This window comes from Carassius auratus, chromosome 31, assembly GCF_003368295.1.
Source record: "Carassius auratus strain Wakin chromosome 31, ASM336829v1, whole genome shotgun sequence".
NCBI classification, from domain to species: Eukaryota; Metazoa; Chordata; class Actinopteri; order Cypriniformes; family Cyprinidae; genus Carassius; species Carassius auratus.
In genome coordinates, this window is record NC_039273.1 from 26,337,229 (window position 1) to 26,359,744 (window position 22,516).

Genomic DNA, 22,516 nt, shown 5'->3' on the forward strand with positions numbered 1-22,516 from the left:
GATGTGTATATGAAAGGATGAACAAAGAAATAAGAAGGCGAAAAGAAAGCAAGTACAATAATGTATAAATAAACAAGGAAAGACCAGAAGACAAGAAAAGAAAGAAAGAAAGAAAGAAAGAAAGAAAGAAAGAAAGAAAGAAAGAAAGAAAGAAAGAAAGAAAGAAAGAAAGAAAGAAAAAGAACAACGAGAATGAAAAAAAATATGAAACACAATCATACAAATAAGTTAAAAAAAATTGAAATATTAAAATGTATAAACAAAAAGACAAATATATGAAAATTTATTAAAGAACAAAAAGGAAAAAAACAGTTGAGAAAAAGTATCAAATAATTATGAAGCAAAAACAATGCAAGTGAGAATTAAAGTGAAAGAACAACAAAAGTATATGAAAGTACAAATAAAAGAAAGTAACTGTTATTGTATGAAGAAGAAAAGGGTGAAATTGTGAAAAAGAGCAAAAAGAAAGAATAAAATGAATAAAAAATTACTAACTGAAGCACAAATGGAAAGAAAGAAAGAGAGAAAGAAAGAAATAGAAAAATGATTGTGGCATAATTTGAAATCTGAAGCTCAGAGACAGAAAGCATGTGAGATGTTTCTTGTGTGTTGCAGAGCTGGAGAGACAGATGAAGATTGAGAATCTGTTTGTGACGTGGCAGCAGCGCTCGGCTCAGTCTAACATGCCCATCTCTGTGAGTTTACACACACACACACACACACACACACACTACACACACTATACACACACATGCAGCACATTCTCAGAGCATGATTTCCCCAGCGGCTCATCAGGTCCAGATTCATACCAGTGTGCGTGGATCCTCTGCCTCACACACACACACAGATCCTTGTGTGTGTGTGTGTGTGTGTGTGTGTGTGGAGCCCGGTTGGGTCTAATGAGATGTAGCGAGGACATTAGGAGACGCTGTAGTCTGTCATTGGCTGTGATCACACTTCCTTTGAATCCACACTGAGGCTCTTTCACACTGCTGAGATCCAGACAAATGTGTTTATTGCACTGCAGGTTACACCTACTGTACGTACAGTACCATTCAAAACTTGGCGGTCAGTAAGAATCTTTTGGTTATTGAAAGAAATTAATACTTTTATTCAGCAGGGATGCATTAAATCGATCAAAAGTGACCGTAAAATCATAATTTTACAAAAGATTTCTGTTTTAAATAAATGCTGTTCTTTTGACCTTTCTATTCATCTGTGAATCCTGAAAAAAATTTAAATAAAATGTAGAATGATTTGTGAAGATCATGTGACACTGAAGACTGGAGGAATGATGCTGAAAATACAGCTGCACATCACAGACATAAATTACAGTTTACAATCTATTCACATAGAAAACAGTTATTAAATTGTAATAAAGATTTCACAATGTTATTGTGAAGAGACTTTGAAAATATTACAAATCTTACTGGCCTCTTTGAACTGTAGTGTATATATATTTACAGTATTTACTGATTGTACATTTTCCAGATACACACCATTGGTGGAAACCGAAGGTTTTTTTTTAGGAAAAAATCAGCATCTTAAACTGGGATGGAATGTATTTACACTGAAAACATGACACATTTCTCCTTTATAAAACAATAGCTGTTGCAGCAAATGAAGGAACTATGGGTGTGTGTGTGTGTGTGTGTGTGTGTGTGTGTGTGTTTGTGCGTGCGCTCGCTCAGGTGGCCGATCTGGACACACTAAAGCAGTCCTCTCGACTGGTCCATTACTGCGCCACACCGCTGCTCTTCGACCCTGTCTTCCGGAAACAGATTCAAGAGGAACAGCTGCCTCAGCCCCAGATGAAGGTCTCTCATTCTTCCTCTTCCTCTTCCTCTTCCTCTGCTGGGTCACACTGCATTAATAAGTTCAAATCCCTGACCATACGTATAACCCTAATAATAAACATCAATACGAACAACATAATTCCATTATGAGTGCATAAGAATTCATTTTTATTATCATTAATTGTTTTACTTGTTTGTCTGTTCTTAGTTTTGTTATAGCTATTATAATATTTTTAATTTGTAGGGTTTGTATTATTATCCAAGTTTATATAAATCATACATAAAAAATTACAATAATTATTAATTCCATTATTGTTGCTGTTATATTTAATAATAATAATAAGTCACAAATTATTAGTATTATTATTATCTATAACTGAACTGTATAATTACAATGTAAGTGCATATGATTTATTTATTCTTTGTTATTGTTACCATTTTATTATTATATGATTTAGCTATTATCGGGGTCATTATTATTATTATTATTATTATTATCATTATCATCTCAGTCTAAATGCATAACAGATTGTAAATATCTCCTCTGTGTAATAACATGTGTCCGGTGATGATTTTGTTGTTTATAAAGTGGAGCGGCATAGAGGATCATATATAAATATATATATACATTTATATTTCTATATGTCTCACATATATTTTATCTAAATGTAGCACAGGCACAGTGTGAACCTGTATACTCCACATTTTCTCTGAATTTTAGTTGGAGCCACACTAAACATGCTTTAGGCTTCATATAGAGCAGACTTGATGCTGATAGTCAAAGGTCTGGCTGTGCAGTGAGTTCGGTTCAGATCTGTCTCACTGTCTGACATCCTCTCGTTCTCGGCTCACAGAAGCGGCATCGCTCCAGTGACTCCACGGCGTCCGGCCGAGATCGCAGCTACAGCACAGATTCTGCAGACACGCTTCCCAGTCGCCTGAAGGAGGAGCCGTGGCTGCAGGACATCTCCAGCATGTTCCTGCAGCAGTATGTGCAGTACCTGCAGAGCATGGGCTTCATCCTGGTGCAGGTCCGGCCGCAGTCGCCCGCTCGCAGGTCTGTGTCCCGCACACAATCAGCACGCATGCATTCAAGTCGTGTCGGAAAGATCAAATTTATGAGTTGAGCACACATCAACGTCACCACACTGAAAGAAACGGTAAACTAGAAATGGTCTAAATCTAAATATATAACCGAAAATATTATTATCACTGAATCAACCTAGACATAATAATTTATACCAAGAAAATTCTTTTTATGGGTTAAATCAAGTCAAAATAGCTCTTTAAAAGGGAGAGTTCACCCAAAAAATTAAAATATGATATCTAAGATATACTGTAGGTGAATTTGAGAATGTAAAAAAAGCATAGCAAGTAACACAATATTAAAACCTGTGACTCCTGACGATATATAGAGGTCTAATGAAGAAACTAAACATTATTTACAAAATTATTATCTGTGATCCATAGCTTCAGTGGTGTTTTTTGCATGATGTAACAGTTCACCAAACCAGACTGAATTATTTTAAAACAATACGCAGTTCACAGATCTACAAGTTAATCACTTTTAGACGCCTGACAGTCACTCCGACTCAAAATGAGCCAAAATACATTTATCACACATCTCTATATCTGTCCAAAAACCTAACACACGATGCAAAGTATTAATCATTTTAGAGATATGATGTTTAAAGGTCTTATCTATAGAAGATGTACATCCCCATCTTCCTCTGATCAATGTGACACTTTCTCAACTCGTTAATTCGATCTTTCCAGGAAGATTTGGACGTGATGCATGTTTCCGGATATCAAACACGTGGTTCTGAACTGTGCATTTCAGTCATAAACACTGTTAGTCACTTCACTCGTTCTGTCACAGAGAATATACTGCATTTACTTCAAGGCTTTTTACGTGAAAATAGCTTTTATACCAACCAAAACTTTAGTCGTTTGGTGACAATAAGTTGAAGAATGAGTGCTTTTAGCTGAAGGCAGGTCTCTGAACAGTGTGTGTGATGTGCTAATGCTGGACACACTGCATTAAGCAGCAGGAGCGTGTGATTCAGTCTGACCGGCAGCGTGAGGGCCGCATTACTGACGGGGTCAGATGCCCAGTGGGCGGCACACACACACACACACACACACGCTCTCACTCTCTCTTTCTCTCTGCAGCATCGCTCGAGCCCGAGCCGCCATGTTGAGTTCTTTATCCACTGAAGGCAGATCATCCTTCTCCTCTTTCTCATATAATAAGCAGAAGAGTGAAGACAGCCCCAAGGTACTTTATCTGCTCATCCATATTCAACCAATCCGGTCACACTCCAGCTTTTCTTAATTCACATCTGCATTGCACATACATTTCTCTAATGCATCACAGTTCAAACACGAGAACATACACATACATATTTATTTTTCTATTGAAACACTCCTTGTCCCATTCTGGATCCTATCTGAGTGAAGGCAAAAATCATATTTGAAGAAAGGGTAAAAAGATAAATAAATAATTCACCCAAAAATTCTAGAAATTGTGACTTTCTGTGTGATGGGTTTTGAAATGTCAATGATTTGACATCATTGTTTGGTCAAAAGACCAAAGCATTAAAAAAAATAATAATAAAAAAAGTATATATTAATAAATAATAAATAAATGGTTAAAAAAATTAAATAACAAAATGCGAAACCACTTTCCCCTTAATGTATTAAAATTATTGTTTTTAATAACGTGCAACACCATTTTCTGTTAAGAGTACACTACCATTCAAACTGAAAACGTCTCTTCTGCTCAACGAGGCTATATTTTTTTACATAAAAAATACAGCAAAATCAGTAATATTGTGAAATATTATTATAATTTTAAATGGCTGTTTTCTATTTGAATATATTTTAAGATATAATTTAATTCTGTATGAAAAAACTGAATTCTCAGCAGCCGTTTCTGATTATTATCATTGCTGAAAACAATTGCGCTGCTTCATATTTTTGTGGAAACAGTGATATTTTTTTTTTAAGGATTCTGTAATAAATAGGAAGTTCGAAATAACAGTATTTTTTTTAAATATTTGTGATATTAGTCATGCCTTTACTGTCACTTTTGAACAATTTAATACATCTTTGCAGAATAAAAAATATTAATTTCTTAAAAAAAAGAAGAAATCGTAGAGAATGCAGTAGAGAATGGCTAACACAGACACACACAGACACACACACACACAGACACACATACACACACACACACAGACACACACACACACACACACTGACACTGATTGTGTGCTTTCTTGTCTCTCAGCAGAGCAGCACGTCCAGCTCTGCATCATATCACCTGCAGAGGGCGCTGCCAGGAGGAATCGTCCTGATGGAGCTGGCTTTTCAAGTGAGACCTTCATGTGTCTGTGTGTCTCACATAGAATCGGCCTTTTAGCACATCAGCCGAGAGCAAACGCTGGGCTTTTCACAAGTACGCTGTGAAAGTCTTAGCAGACGTTGAGGAGAGAGATGGCTCTATTTATGCTTATTAATATTTTAACACATAATCAGCAGCAAGAAAACACTTCGTCATCATCTAAACTCCAGCTCTGCTCATGTCTAATATCTCTCTCCATTAGAGATCAAATTAATTTAATGGCATAGTGTGCATAGCAATTTAAAACAAGTAGTTCATCGAAATTTTCAACACCAGCAGATGACTTATGCATGAGTCAGTGGTAAAAATACAAGTCCATAAATAGTGCTGGAAGTTGTATGTATGCATTAATTTATTTATTTATTGCTAAAATAATAATAATAGGAATAATAATAATAACTTTATTATTATTATTATTATTATTGGTTTTGTATATTAAAGTCACAAATCTGAAATCTGAATTAGAATAGTAATCTGAATCAAATCTGAATTTGTCCAGTTTGCTGATAATTATAATGTTAATTATTACGATGATGATGAAGCCGATTTAGATTTATTTTGCCTTGAGAAGCTCCTGAATGAGGTGAACTGTGCAGCTATGAATGTATCCACAGCTGATGCATAACTGTTCCTCTGCTAACACATAATCATATTCTGACTCTGTTGCAGGGCTGTTATTTCTGCGTGAAGCAGTTTGCATTAGAGTGCTCAAGGATTCCCATGGGTCAGACGGTTAATTCTCAGGTAATCTGTGCATTAAAAACACACCCGACAAGAGAACGTGAGCGTAAACGAGGTGTTTAAGAGTTCATGCTGTATCTCTGTGCATCTGTTGTAAGTGTCTGCTTGTGTCATCTCTCTGGATGTTTGATATGAGCAACAAGCAGCAGTCGCCTCCTTCGTTAGCAGGATTCACTGGTCAAATGTCTGTCTCTTTCTCTCTGATGGCGTGTTTAATGTGCAACGGGTCCAGGTTGGCTCTAAATGAGGAGTAATTAAGTGTAAATATTTGTAAATCTCCAGATGTTTCTCAGCGGGATGGAGAGCTCTGATTTCTTCCAGAAGCCCATAAGGTGTCTCCAATCACAGATGCTCATATCCAGCAATTAAGTCATCAGCGTGTTTGTTTGCAGATTCTTTAAACTGAGCTTGAGGGCAAACAGGCAGAAAAGTCACAAGGAATCGCTAATGAAAATTCGTCATAGTCCATAGTATTCGATTGCGTTAACAAACATTCCCAGCTGCCAGTTTGGTGTCATTTTTAAGTTATTGATAATTATTCTGCTATGTTAATACTACTTTTTGTTCCTGGAGAACCAAACATATAAAGTAATATTGTTTTTAATTAAGGCTCCAGAATGATCACATTCACTATGAAAATGAGCAAATCCTCTTAAAGTCAGACATGTTACATCTCTATTTAAAGGTCATAGTCAGGGAACTGTGCCATTTGTTCCAGAAAATTTTAATTTTAATGAAATATTAAGTTTGGAAAGGTTACTACCGAAATTATATTTTCATGTCTTGGGTTAGTGCCTTTATGCCATATACATTAGTTAATCTTTTGACAATGCCTTTTCCCCAGTGGTCAGCAAATATGACTGTTATTCTTGTATCCTTCTATAATAAGTGAATATATTTGGATCTCCATGAACAAAAACATAGCATAAAAACTCTTATAACACTTATAAGCTATTACTAAAAATTGTAGAAACAGAATTTTCTGTAAAGTTGCTTTGTAACGATTTGTATTGTAAAAAGCGCTATACAAATAAACTTGAATTGAATTTGAATAAAAACATGAATATAGCAGAATAATTAACAATACCTTGATAATTCATTCCTTATGAAAAAGTAATTTGACATAGATGTTTAAAATTAACAACTGAAAATGAGTGAGACGAAGGTAAAAAAAAAAAAGACAATTAAATGAGACACAAAAGTCATTTATAACAATAAACATATGTCAAATGTATAAATTAGAAAAACAATAATAATAAATAAAACAAAGATTGGAGGGAAAAAAAGTACCATTTAATGAAGTTTTATAAAGCATTACAAGAAAGCCAGACTAAAAAGATGATTTTAATTTAGCTTGATATTAATTAAAAATTAATTAACAAATATTAATTGCATTACTGTATTTTTTAAATGTATTACACTTATTTTTTAAACCATACTTTGACAACCCTATATATTAAGCACAAATCATCAGTGAACAATCATAATTTTTCAACAGTTTTTTTAATAGTAAAAATTATTTAACGTTTTTTTTTTATTTTCTCATCCATCCTTACGGCACACGCCTCATGCTCATCATTATTGATCATGTCATGTCACTTCCTGTAACATGCTCTCATACATTAGCGCAGTCTGTACTAGCGTGTGACAGTCAGCTTGTGCTTGTGTGTTTTGTTCATTTGTGTAAATTGACTTCTAACCTTTCTGTGTGGCATGTTTCTCATCTGTCTGTCTCTGTTTGCGTGTGTGTCTCACTGTCCTGCATATGGCGTGTGTGCGTGTGTGTGTGTGTGTGTGTGTGTGTGTTTGTCTAGTCCCATCTCACCCTTTCTTTCCATCAGGAGTCTCTTCTCAACAAACCTCCTAGCCAGCCATTCCCCGAGGTGCCCACGGCCTCTGACTCTGCGGTATGTCTCTGCATCCTCGGGGCGGGGCTCGTCTCCCACCAATCAGGCTTCAGTCTTTCTCTCAGACTCCTCCCCCTTGTAGTTCCTTGCTCCTCCCTTTCCTATTGCAGACCCAATCATACCTTTCTGGGGTGCGTTTCCCAAAAGCATCGTTGGCCAACTATTTTCGCAAGTTCTGTCGTTATCAACATAGTTCAACGATTCGGTGTTTCCCGAAATCATAGTTCAAAAGAACATTCGCAAACACCATCGCTAACTTACGTGGTTGGAACTACAGCTCTCAACCTGTTGTTGGAAGCATAGTTTATTGTTAGCAAGAAATATGGGCTTAAATAAACACATAATAACCAAGCTATTCTATCTAAATATAAATGCATTTTAATCTATGTATGTTTGCGCCTTCTCTAAAAGCGCCATTTTTGAACAGTGCGCAGGTGCACAAATACCTAAGGGAACCCCGGAGAATGAAGTACGATGAGCATCAAACATCAAACAAAGAAAACTGACCGGGAACCAAAAAATGTTCAATACAGCACCATCTTAGAGATGTCTGATCAGTTTAATAGCAGGAGTTATTCCTCCACGACATGCGTGTGCCGTCATTAACAATGGCTCTATGTTGTCGAACGAATGTGGTTCAAACGGCGGAGATGCGGCCGTGTTCGGGAACAATGCATCGTACTGTGGTGGTTAATCAGCGAGTTACGTCGTTGTACGGGAAACGCACCCCTGTGCGGTTCATTGAAAATCAGATGATTCCTTTCCATGTTTTTGTCCGCAGTGCATCTTGCTGGAAAGCTCCTCGAGATGAATGTGGCATCTTCTGCAAGATCACAGGGTTGCTTTTCTCGCAGCTCTAATAGGCCAATGATCTCTTTTTTTCTTTGCTCGATGATTATTCTTGATTTTCTTCCACTCTTGTTGCATGTTGGTTTGGATCTGCTAGTTTCCTTTTAAGGGAACCATCAACTATAATTCTGAAGCAGTTCAATATATAATATTTAATATATATAATATATAATATATTTTTTTCTTTATAGATAAGCAGAAGACACCAATCTGAAAATGGCAATTTAACTTTGACTTTTTTTTTGGCTAATTTCAATCATTCATAATTTTCTTTTCACAACTAAACTGTTTCAAAATTAATGAAGCACAAGTGCCATCTTCAAGTGAAGCATTCCACTTTGTCTTGATTGCTTCCACTTGAAAACAAAAGACTCAAAGTCAACGTAAATGCTTTGCTCAACCTATTTTACTTCTAACTTACAGTTAATTTTTTTATTACACTTTATGTGAAGGTACGATTGTAACAGTGCAATTACACAAATACTGTATGTACTGAGAAATATTGATTAACTACAAATACTTACTATAGGGTTAAGGTTAGGGTTTGGGTTATTATGCTGTATAAAACAGAGGATCAAAATCACACGAGTAAAGTTAGCGTTCAAAATGGTGTTTTTTTTCGACCAGATGAGGAAAATGTGAAATAAAAAATCTGTTTAAGAGCTTATAACAAAGATTATTAGTAAAAACACTCTGAAACCAGAGCTGGTAAGTACTTAAAACAGTATTAACTCCCCTCCACAATATTGAGGCTATAGTTTATCATGCTTCACAGCAACTCAATAAACTCGTTCAAGAGCTCTTATTCTGTCCACCTCTCTCATACCACTAGAGATGGCTATCTTAAATCCGCCTTTTTCCTGCTCATACAAATTGGAACATACCATGTTTTTATAAAATAAACTCTTGTCTCACAATATTATTTAGACACAAGAATTGGGAACAATAGTTAAGTAAATGTATACAGTTAATGCAATTTAAAAAGAGGACAGATAAATCAAAACATTTTGTAAACATTTCCAAAGGTTAGCTAAAATAAGCACTTCCCCTCATGTTTGCACTTTTTATTGCCACACCCACTCAGCTAAATAACAAAAAGACGGTTTACTCTTGATGATGCATGTGCATTAGCTGGTTTGCATGTAACATGTAATAAGTACGCTAAAAATAAAGTGTTACCTTGTTTGTTTTAGGGTTAATTGCTTGTAATTGTGCATAATTTACTGTTATTACAGTAAGTACATGTAAAATGTAACAACACTTAAATAATGTGTTACTGGGTTTGGTTTAGGGTTAGTTGGTTGTAATTATGCATCATTTTTAACGTTATTACTACAGTAAATATTTTATAATGTGTAACAAGGACATTAAAAAAAAGTGTTACCGGCTTGAGTTTAAGGTTAGTTAATTGTAATTATGCGTAATTGACTTTTATTACTACAGTAATTACATGTAACATATGATAAGGACACTAAAATAAGGTGTTACCAGCTTTGGTTTAGGGTTAGTTACTTGTAATTATGCATAATTTAACGTTATTACTACAATAAATACATGTAACGTGTAACAAGGAGACTAAAATAAGGTGTTACCAGCTTTGGTTTAGGGTTAGTTACTTGTAATTATGCATAATTTAACGTTATAACTACAATAAATACAAGTAACGTGTAACAAGGACACTAAAATAAGGTGTTAGCGGCTTTGGTTTAGGGTTAGTTACTTGTAATTATGCATAATTTAACGTTATTACTACAATAAATACAAGTAACGTGTAACAAGGACACTAAAATAAGGTGTTAGCGGCTTTGGTTTAGGGTTAGTTACTTGTAATTATGCATAATTTAACGTTATTACTACAATAAATACAAGTAACGTGTAACAAGGACACTAAAATAAGGTGTTACCAGCTTTGGTTTAGGGTTAGATACTTGTAATTATGCATGATTTAACGTTATTACTACAATAAATACAAGTAACGTGTAACAAGGACACTAAAATAAGGTGTTACCAGTTTGGTTTAGGGTTAGTTACTTGTAATTATGCATGATTTACTGTTATTACTACAATAAATACATGTAACGTGTAACAAGGACACTAAAATACGGTGTTACCAGCTTTGGTTTAGGATTAGTTACTTGTAATTATGCATGATTTAACGTTATTACTACAGTTAGTGCATGTAACATGTAACATATTAAACACAGTATTAACTTTTATCAGCTGTTATTTCCACAGTAACTGCATGTAATCTCTAGCTATCTTAAAATAATGTTTTAACAATTATTGCTATTTGACTAAAGATATTTAATAATAATAATAATAATAATAATAATAATAATAATAATAATAATAATAATAATAATTGGACTAATGTGTACAAATAAAATTAATAAAAATAAGACAAGGTACATTCATTAAAAAGTACAAATGTTTTTGATGGCTTAAAAGTCCTTTTAGGCTTTTCTTTATCAAGTGTCATTGAAAGGTGATTTTGTGAGGTTACCAGGCAGCCAGGAAGTAGTGAAAGTTCACAGTATGCAGTAAAAACTGTAAAAGTAAGAAAGTTGAACACCTAGATCTCTCGAAGTGATGCCGAAGTCCCTTTAAGGCAAGTTCACTGTACGGTCACTCTTGTAACGCCTCGGGCAGCTGTTTCCAGCCATGCAAGTACAGCTTCATCTGATTGAATGGAGAATAGCTAAACTCTCCAGAAGTATTTGTCAAAATTATGTTGGTGATTTATTTCAGATCAATAAAATGCGACAAGAATTATATTAAAGCTTATTTCTTAAGTAAAAATCACTCAAAAACAGCTAATACACATGCATCATCAATAGTAAACAAACAGTCTGTTTGCTATTTGAGCTCTAATGCATTCAGCCGCTTTATTGAGTGTAGTTCTGACTCCTACCTCCTACTTTACCTGTAGGACAGGACTACAGCTGTCGTTATGATTGCTCTCATTTATATGTTCAAGTGGACCATCTCTTTCATTTATTAAGCCTCTGGTGACATGTTACATAGCTTGACCTGTGCAACTCATGGCATCTGGAAAAACACCATAGCATGCAATGCAATGGGAAACGTCAGAGGGCTTCAATTCCCTGAATGTGGGCTTTTCGGTTAACACATGACTTGGGTCTCGGGTGTAATTATGCTTTAAGAGTATCATGAATGCAAACACAACATACTAACCACTGCAATCATAGCAAGCTGTGAACAGAGCCATTTTCATGCACATGACTAAGAGGAAAATGTAATGACGCTAGTATCTTTCCGCAGAACTTTCAGTCAAATGGGCCACTGGCAAATTTCAAAATGTTGACGTGAAAAATGTTTCTCGTGCGGGTATGAAAGGTGCAATTGCGCGAGCTGTTTTCTGCTTTCTGCAAATGGAACAGCCACTGCAGTGTCAAATGAACAGGGTTTTTTTAATCCTTGACTCTTTGATTAGATAAGACCTATTTGCATTTGTTCCAGTGTAATGGTCAGGATGAAAGCGGCAGCAGTAATAGCGTTTAGCCGTCGAATCCAGCGCCCTCCCCACCTCCTGCTCCCATTGTACTGTAATTACTCATGCTTTCTCCCTCTGCAATCATTTGCATTCACCACTAATGTTTTTGCAAGCACAGCTTTGATGTGAGATCTAATTAAATGGGATACAATTATGTTGATTGAGATCACAGATGCTTTTAAAAAGACTCTTATAAAGGTTTGGCCTGTCGCTGGTTTGCTCTTAGTTTTAGATGTGATGTCAGGTTTGAGGTGCGCTTGGGTGATTTTCTCGAAACCCATCAAGAGCATGTCTGGTTCAGATTTCAGCTCCAAATTAAGCACCATTAAGATTGTGTGCATTGCAACATTTACAGTTTCCAAGATGCAATAATTTTCCACTGACAAGTAATTTGTCAGATCTCACAGATGATGCGTGACACGTGACCCTGTCACAGCCAATCACAACACATTAGATGTTTACTATACTGTACATGTTTTAAAAATACATTTATTTTGTTTAAGAGTGGCATATATTTATATTCATGCATTTGTTTCAGTTTAATAGTGGCATGATATTTATTTTAATGTTTTGCTTAATATTGGATATGTTTAATATTAATATTATATGTAATATATTTTTTTAATATAATATTTAATATATTTGTTAATTTATGTTAATAGTGACTGTTTATGTATGTTTAATAGTATGATTTTGGAGATATTATTACTATAATATGAAACAAATATATTATTATTTAAATTGTGAACTATTTATATCATAGGAGTTTTATGCTAATTAAAAAACATATTACATTAATGAAAATATGATTATTATTAATAGAACTTAAATTTATTAGAGTGTAAAATCTGATTATTTGGCATGAAAATAGTCACAAATCGAAATGGTCCTAAGTGAGGTTTTAATCATAAATTGCTAAATATAATTTTGTATTGATGTTGGGTTGAAATGTGGCCTGGACATGTTTTTTCGCCAGACTTGGATGTGAGGCTGGTTTCATTTGACCGTCTGTAGAGAAACTCTTTCATTAGGTTTTGAGGATTTGGAGTTGATGGGATGATGTTCCTGCTGCTGCTTGCGTTCTTCCTCTGGGGTTCTGATGCCTTTGATCCGAATGATCTCTCTCAGGTGATGTGGATGATGCAGCAGTGTGTTCATGTGTGTGTTTCTGTCCTCAGCTGTCCATGCTGTTCACCGAGGAGTGCGATAAGGTGCGGGATCTGATGCACGTTCACTCCTTCAGCTACGACTTCCACCTGCGTGTGGTGCATCAGTACCTCGTGGGCTGTCACATGACCCTGCGGCAGGGGTACCAGCTCACTGCCTTTCTGGAGGACTTCATCGCCCATCACCCCGACATACCAAAGTTCGGACGCAACCACGTCTTCCAGGGTGAGCGCATGTCAGAAACTTGAATTTTTAATCTTGAGTTTTTCTTGTCATTTTGTCTGGCCTCGTTTTAAGTGAAAATAATGCTGCATGACACTGTCACTGTAATTCACAACAATGTATTTATTTTAAAACTGGCATATATGTATATATATAGTTATATTTATTTAAAAAAAGGGATTTATTTATTTATTTATACTGGGATATATTTATACATAATTTTATTTATGTTTAATTTCTACGTAATTTTATTAATTTGTTTAATTTATGTATAATTTTATTTACATATGTATGTTTAATTGTGACATTTATGTATTTAGAGTGGGATATATTAATATATTATTTATTTATTGTGGCCTATATTTGTATTTTATATATGTTTTTACTTATGTGAGAATGTTTAATAGTGACATTTATTTATTTATTTATTTACAGTGGCATATATTTGTATTCATATATGTTTTTATGTATCTATGAATGTTTAATAGTGACATTTATTTATTTATAGTGAGACTAATAACTAATAAAATGTTATTTATGTTTAATAGTGGCATATAGTTATTTTCATATATAATTCTGTTTGCTTACGTATGTTTAACAATGACCATTTATTTTCTTATTTATGTACATATGTATGAATGTATGTTTATTAGTGGGATTTTGGAGATTTTATTACTATAATGCAAAACAAAAAGAGAGATTTCAATTGTAAAGTATTTATACTTCATGTGACTTTATGCAGCTGGTTAAAATAATAGTCATCGATATTCAGTAATGAGAATCTACCTGGTAACGATTCATTAGGGTATAAAATGTGATTATTTCAAATCTAAGTGGAACTAAGATTGTTTTTTTTTGTTTTTTTTAATGCAAAATATAATTTTGAATTTATTTTCTCTTTATTTTGGGTTAAAATGTGACCTTTTATAGCAGATCACCCATTATAGCATATAGTTAATGGCATATAAAAAAAATAAATAAATAAAAATTAGGTGTTTTTCTTGTTTTTGCCAGTCATGCATAATATGCTTGTCATGTGTCCTAGGGAGTTTCTCCATATCGACGGGGATGATCACAGCACATCAGCTGTATAATTACATCACTGATCACGCCGGCACTTACGGGATGAAGCCCTTGCGCATGTCTAAAGCTGCAGTTACCACTGATAACAAAAAGGGGGCGCCGAGCGCAGACCTGCATGAGTACGCACTGGTCGCTCTGTGGAACAGGTGCTTTAACTGTACACTCCTAGTTTGAGCAAATGATGTTATTTCATATATCCTAATAATATCGTTCTCTTGAAGCTCTGGCTCATTTAAAGACTTGGAGGGATTGCGACACCACGATGACTTTGACGTGTCGCTGCTGGTTTGTCATAACGCCGCCCCGTTTGAGGAGCAGTCGGAGGGAGAGAGACACCTGCTCAGGTACAAACAATCCAGGAATACAGTGCCTTTGTGAAGCACATTATGGCATCAGTTAAACACTACTCAGGTTGATAACCCCGGACAGCTGTTAATAGAGTTAAACAGCAGGCCAGGACAACATGAAACAACTTTTGCAATATAATTCACTTCTGTGATGTGAAACTGAATAATCAGAGAAACACGATACAGACGGAGACTTTTGAATGCATTATATCCATTTCTGTCCAGTTTTGTTATATGATATTGTAAATAATAATATAGATATTATTTGTAACATTACTATTAAATTACTAAAAAAAAAAAAAAATAATAATATATATATATATATATATATATATATATATATATATATATATATATATATATATATATATATATATATATATATATATATATATAAAATAATAATCAATATCTCAATAAATCATATTTATGCTGTATAATATAAACATTTATAATTACTAATTATTATTGAATTATTATTTTTAATTATTATGAATAATAACAGTTATAAATACTAATAAATTATTCAAAATCATAAAAATTATAATAACAAATAAATAAATGATAAATACTATTAAAGATCATATTAATGTATTTATTCTGGATTATATGAATTTATAAATTGTTATTAGTGATTATACTGATATATTATTATAAATAAATAGCAATTTATTATTTTATTTATAAAATGTTAACAATATTAATACATAATTTAAAATAAATATAAAATATTATAATACAAACATGATCTTAATCAATATATATTATTATTATTATTATTATTATTATTAATAATAATAATTAGTATTATTATTATATTGTAAATAATAATAATAATTAATATTATAGATCATATGAAATTATGTATCCTAGAAAATATGTAATATATTAAGAAATAAATGTATAATTTTTTTCTCCAGCTGCACGGTTATGTCAGCAGAAAAGAAAAGTGGAGAAAGTGGTTACAATTTAATTATTGATTATAAAAGGACATCAGTGCACTGATGGGGGATACAATTATTTGGGTCTATTCTGACTTCCTGTTTTCTGTTAAATGAGGATTTTTCTGTTTGTACTGGTTTCAGGCTGCGTTTCTATGTGATCATGACCAGTCAGAGGGAGCTGTTCCCGCGTTTGACTGCAGACATGCGGCGCTTTAAGAAGCTTCCTCAGATCCACCGTGACCCCGGTGACCTCAGCGGCCGCATCCCTGCGGAGCAGATGGAGGCTTGCAGCCCGGGGACGCGGGAATCTGAGCTGGACCTGTGGGAGGACACCAGCGTCCCCGTCACCCCTCCAGCCAGCCCTGAGTCTGACCCCATAGAGAGCCTCCTGCACACAGACGCAGACGCAGACGACTCTCAGGGGCTCTTCTACCCGTGTCCTCTCTTCCCTCTGCTCAGTTCGGAGGTGCTGTCTGCACGGCGGCAGATTCAGAGCAGCGTGGAGCAGGCCATGGGCCACTGCCGCAGGGATAACCTCTGGAGGAGACTCTTCCACGGAGAGCACCTGGCTCTGGATAAACTCAAACTCAGCAAACTGACCTTCGGTGAACTGGAGGAGCTGCTGGACGCTGTGCAGAGCAGATCAGTCTCTGAGATTGACCCACAGCTGGTATGAAAACACATCACTGCCCTTCACCTCCAACACCATCTTTCACACTCATAAATCTAACATTTATATTCCTGTCTCTTTGTTCTCTAGCAGCCACTTCCCACAAATAGGTTTAAAAAGGGGTCATTTTTCAATGAACATTTGATAAAGCACCAAGAGCTCACATAAAACTGGTCCCTGTATTTGTGATGTATACATTTAAGTTGATTAAATTCAATTGAATTAAAATGAAAATAACAATATTAAAAATATTAACTATAACATTAATATTATTCATGAACATTATACAAATTATAATAATATTAAGTATTGCAAAAAAGAATAATACATATTTATTTTGGAAAATGTGAAATGCATTAATATTAATTTAAAATATTAATAACATTATATATTTAAATGCATTTAAAAAATGTGTGATTATTAAATATAATAAAATTAAAAATATATTTAAATTAGATCCTGATCCCTGTCTGTGTGATCATTTGATTGGATTCTAATTAAATACTATATTAGAATATTAAACAACATTATGTGTTTTAAAATACTTTGCATGTTAATTTAATGCTCAGTCCTGGCAAAAATAGTTCTCAAAAATAATTGATGAAAGTGCAGCGCTCTGTTTTCTTGTACACACTAGTCTTTAAGAAACCGTGGGAAGATTGCATGTTTTCTCCTTTGTTCTGCAGTTTATTGAGGACGGTGTGATCAGCGGCTGGCTCGGTGCAGTTTGATGGATGGCTGATAACAAACAAACTAATGCATCGTTCTGTAGGAAAAACACGTGGTGTATTCATCAGCACACTGCGATAAACATCAGCTAATTAGCTCAGGAAATCAGCCCTTTAATATCACACTCCGTTCCTTATTTACAGCATAAATGATCCCTCCTGGACCAACACACATTCACACAGATTCACACGCCGTATCCTCCACCAGCAGGGTGCTCGATCGTGATTTGATTACACAGCAGTCGTTACGCTCATGCCAACAAACATCACTGTGTTAGAAACAGCACTGATGTATGGAGCATTTGTTTTACAGAGAACCAAAACTGAAACTGAATGATATAGTACTGTTCAAATGTTTGGGATCAGTAAGGTTTTCTTATGTTTTTAAGTGTCTCTTTTGCTTGCCAAGGCTGCATTTATTTGATTAAAAATACTGTAAAAAATTTGAAATATTATTAGAGTTTAAAATAACTACTTTCTATGTGAATATATTAAAAAGTGTAATTTATTTCTGTGATGTGCAGCTGTATTTTCAGGATCATTCCTTCAGTTTTCAGTGTCACGTGATCTTCAGAAATCATTCTAATATGATGATTTGCTGCTCAAGAAACATTTCTGATTATTTTCAATGTTGAAAACAGTTGGAAACGGTGATACATTTAATTTTTCAGGATTCTTTGATTAATAGAATGTTCAAAAGTTCAGTGTTTATTTGAAATAGAAATATTGTCTAACACTCCAAATGTCTTAACTGTCACTTTTGATCAATGTAATGCTTTCTTAAAACATAAAAGTGTTAATTTATTTAATCAATCGCTCCAAAACTTTTAAAAAGTAGCGTAAATAAATATGCATACAGAATAAAAAATGCAGACATAATTATATGATCCAGTGGAGAAAATGTTTAAAAAATGTATTATATGCAAGTAATATATATATTATAATAATTTATTTTTATTTATTTCTTCTAAAGATTATTTATATCTATATTATGCATTTATTTACGGTGTTATTTCCGACTGATATTTCCGATATGATAATGAGGTGGTGGTCGGTTGCTCCTATTGGCCTAATGCATCATCCAGTACTTTATTACAGTTTTGCAGAACTGAAAATCACAAGAAATCCCCAAGTTTGAGCATTTTTTTGGTTCTCAACAGGCGTCATACGTGACACGGGCTGTGAATGATGTGATGCGTGTTCACGGCTAGCAAACATGCTCCTGTTCAGATTCCCCCACGGACGCCGTCCCATATCAATTTGATTCCTCATCTATTCATGCGCTACGCACTTCTGTATTCTCTTCACACTAGCTGAGTCGCTTAGTCAATGTTTGCAAGCGGGCCGCTCGTGTGCCACGACTGCTAATGCTAATGTGAGCGCTGGGATGATGTATAGCGCTGTCAGGGCCGCACACGCTCACAAAGGAAGTGGAGATGTTCTCCTGCTGTGATATCAGAGCAGGAGAAACTTGCAGCAAATTACATCTTTTTAAAAATGTACTGCCACAGCCAGACTGTGAAAACTGCCTTCCTGTGCTCTCGCCGCAATGAAATCTGATCTGAAAAACAACAGTGCTTTGTGTGCACAAGCCGGGCTAATTTAAAGAGGAATATTCTGCTCCAGTGTTTCAGGAGCTCAAAGGCTTTTTAAACATTGAATAATCTTTTTTTTTTTTTTTTACTTTTATTCAAACTTAAAATGTGCATATCAGTTTTGTTATGCATAACTATGCACATAGTATCATGCATGCATATGTTTTATTTAAATTTTGCACTTTTGACAGTATTGTTCACTTATTATTCAGCACACACACCATATATGCATGAATAATGCATGTGTGTTAAATATTTTATTGAACATTTTTACTTGTATTTTTTATTATTTCAATTAGATATCAGTGTGAAAGATTGTATTTAATTGTTATTTTCATTATTGTTTTTATATTATTTGTTTGTAAAAATAACATTGTTAAATTACTGTCCGCTAACTATTTTAAATAGTATTATTCTTGTAGCCTTTGAGGCTGATATGATGCAATAATCATTGTAAAAGTGCAAAATTAAAAAATCTGTCCCTCGTTTAATTGCAAACCTGGTTTTTGATTTGTAAGATTGTGTAATGTTTATGAAAGAAGTCTCTTCCGCTCACTGAGGCTGCATTTACTTGATCAAAAATACAATAAAAACACTAATATTGTAGAATATTATTATAATTCATAATAACAGTTTCCTAGTTTAAGGAAAAAATAAATCTGAATAATCTTGATAAAAGTGCCAAATTAAAATTCTATCGTCATTTATGTTGTTCCAAACCCGCATGAGTTTGTGTAATTGTGTTTTTAGGACTGTTTCCTGAATATGAGTCCCGGCTGGTACCAGAGTCTCATCAAAGTCCTGCTGTCACGCTTCCCACAGAACTGCAGACACTTTAAAGACGACAGCGGCATACAGTACCTGGTGAGAGATCTCTTCTGCCCTCCAGGGCTGCCTTTATTTGAGCAAAAATACAGAAAACATCTGTAAAATTTTGAAATATTATTGCAATTTAAAATAAACATTTTCTATGTAATTATAAAGTAAAATGTAATTTATTTCTGTGATGCACAGCTTTATTTTCAGCATCATTCCTCCAGTCTTCAGTGTCACATGATCTTCAGAAATCATGAAAATATGCTGATTTTCTGCTCAAGAAACATTTCTTATTATCATCAATATTAAAACAGTCGTACCATGATGCATTTTTTCAGGATTCTCTGAAAAGCTTCCGGGTCCATGTGAAATGGATTGTGAAGATCAGGGTTCAGTTTAAAAATAAAAAGAAACATCTGGAGTCGAGATGTTGAATGTTTGGGCATAACCTCTCTCTCTCTTTTCCAGGCCGTCCTGAACCAGAAGTTTACAGACTGCTTTGTGCTCGTTTTCCTGGACACACAGGCAGGAAAAACTGTGAGTTACACTTTTATTTTATTTTGCTAATTGTTTTATTTTAAGAATTGTGTTCTGATCATTAAACCGATATTGTAATAATTTAAACATTACATTTCAATTATAAAGCTTATATTGAATGTTATTGTATTGTTACATTATACTGTATCATATATTACACTAAGCGTTTTTCTCCTAGTTTTAATTATAATAGTGCTTTTTTATTTATTTTTTTATTTTTTTATTCTTAAGGGTGATTCTCATTTTTTGTGATGCACTAAATCTTCACTGTAGTAAAATAAAGTAGTATTGTAGTATAATTATTTTTATATTAAATATTTTTTTAATAATTTAAAATCACAATGCATAAATTATTAATTGTGTAATTAATGTAATTAATCATCATTATTATTATTTATATATTTTTGTCTTTACAGTAATGAGAAAATCTCTCTTTTCTTTTTTTTTGCATTATCATGAGGTGTCTTTTATTTGAACTATGAGTTATTACATTTTATTATGAAATCTCATTGTGCCTAAATGTTCCTACAAACAGCCTGCACACTTTAACCTGCAAACACTCTTTTTGGAGAGTGGGCTGAATGTGCACTTGTTGTTGTCCGATAAGGTTCCTTCATTCATGTGCTGTACGTCAAACCCGACCCCACTGTAAATCTGAGCATTCCTCTGTCTTCTGCTGCCTCCAGAGTCTGAAGGTTGTTTTCCGGGAGCCGTTACCTGCGCAGACGCAGTCGAGCAGCAGTCCTCCACCGCAGCTGGTCTCCATGTATCACCATCTGGAGTCGGTCATCAACACCGCCTGCTACAACCTCTGGACGGGCCTGCTGTGAAGCTCAAGTGTCTGACATCGGTTTGAGCTCTTAGACTGAGACTGAATGCGTCTCGCGTGTGTAATGCATGTTGTGTCGACTAGGTTGCATCCATTGCCAATTAAATAGCTAATATTTTGCACAGGGAAACAGCTGAATGTGCCGGCCTGTTGATTGGAGGGGGGTTATCTGGGAGGGTGTATTTATAGCGTGTGAGACTCCGCTGGTTTGCCAAAGCCATACTGTCTTTCTGTAGTCTAGCGTTCATTTGTGCGTAGGTTTTTTTTTTTCCTCCATCTCCTCTCAGTTGCTGTTTCTGTAGCCTGTGTGCAATAGTTTTTTTTTTTCTCATTATGCATCTCTCTGTGCATCATTGTCTTCACTGCCGTTTTTTCATCATAAAAGTGCCTTTATTTTACTTTCACATAAATTTGATGGAGGCTAGTGAATTGTTCTCTTAAAGGGACAGTTCCCGCTAAAAAGAAATTAACATAATTTACTCATCCTCGTTTCATTCCAAACCTATGAGTTTCTTTCTTCTGTTGAGCACAGAAGGAGATATTCTGAAGTATGTTGGTTACCAAACAGTTGATGGTAGCCATAGACTTCCATTGTATTGAAAATATACTATTGAAGTCAATGGCTACCTTCAACTGTTTCGTAACCAACATTCTTCAGAATATCTCCTTCTTTACTCAACAGCTAGAAGAAACTCATATGGGTTTGAAACAACATGATGACAGAATTAGATTTTTGCGGGGACTGTCTCTTTAAATGAGTCGCATGGCCTTCATGTACCTTCAACATAAAGAGCTGGACACGATTAGTCTGAAACGATACTGGACGCCCAAACTAACTAAACGAACGGGGAAGATTTACCTCCTGTAGTGACAGACACTGAAGAATGAAATGGTTTTACTGTTTGGTTTTCTTGGAGCACACTGGACATTTTTGAAAGAAGCGTTCATTAAAATGTTAGAACATTAATTAGCAGTTCAAATGTGTGAACAGGTCATTTGTACATTATGTATATAGAGGCGGATTTGTAAGAAAAACGCTTACCAATAAATCTTAAATTAAAACATCTAAAGTGGTCTTCATGTGCAATGCTTTGAAAGATGGAAAGAGTCATATTTCATATACTGACAAGTCATCTAAAAATAAAAAAACAAAAACACAACAAAATTACTAAAACTTTAAACAAAATAAAATCTAAAAGTAATTGAGAATATTAACAAAAAACATAGTTGTTCATCAAATATATATGTATATATGCATTGATGAATCATTCACAATAAACCTGGATTAAAAAGTCAATTCTAATCATAATGAGCAGTGTTATGTCAGCATTGAGATTAATATTAATATTTTGAATGTTTTTTTTTTTT

At 34.4% G+C, this 22,516-nt stretch overlaps 1 protein-coding gene across 16 annotated transcripts in view; it reads left to right on the top strand.

Annotated features, from left to right (window-relative positions):
- The window catches only part of LOC113050993 (KICSTOR complex protein SZT2-like), an 81,699-nt gene extending 59,484 nt beyond the window's left edge, over positions 1–22,215 (top strand). For 8 of the 16 annotated variants that reach the window (XM_026214534.1, XM_026214537.1, XM_026214538.1 and 5 more), the window contains 14 exons: positions 616–695; positions 1,692–1,817; positions 2,651–2,853; positions 3,969–4,074; positions 5,086–5,169; positions 5,869–5,943; positions 7,782–7,847; positions 13,389–13,602; positions 14,645–14,828; positions 14,904–15,026; positions 16,115–16,643; positions 19,717–19,830; positions 20,251–20,319; positions 21,006–22,215. In XM_026214534.1, coding sequence (XP_026070319.1) covers positions 616–695; positions 1,692–1,817; positions 2,651–2,853; positions 3,969–4,074; positions 5,086–5,169; positions 5,869–5,943; positions 7,782–7,847; positions 13,389–13,602; positions 14,645–14,828; positions 14,904–15,026; positions 16,115–16,643; positions 19,717–19,830; positions 20,251–20,319; positions 21,006–21,149 — 2,117 coding nt within the window. In that variant the 3' untranslated portion in view covers positions 21,150–22,215. The remainder of the gene's footprint in view (positions 1–615; positions 696–1,691; positions 1,818–2,650; positions 2,854–3,968; positions 4,075–5,085; positions 5,170–5,868; positions 5,944–7,781; positions 7,848–13,388; positions 13,603–14,644; positions 14,829–14,903; positions 15,027–16,114; positions 16,644–19,716; positions 19,831–20,250; positions 20,320–21,005) is intronic. The other 8 variants (XM_026214539.1, XM_026214541.1, XM_026214549.1 and 5 more) reach the window with 3 other exon arrangements.
- Positions 22,216–22,516: the final 301 nt, after the last annotated feature.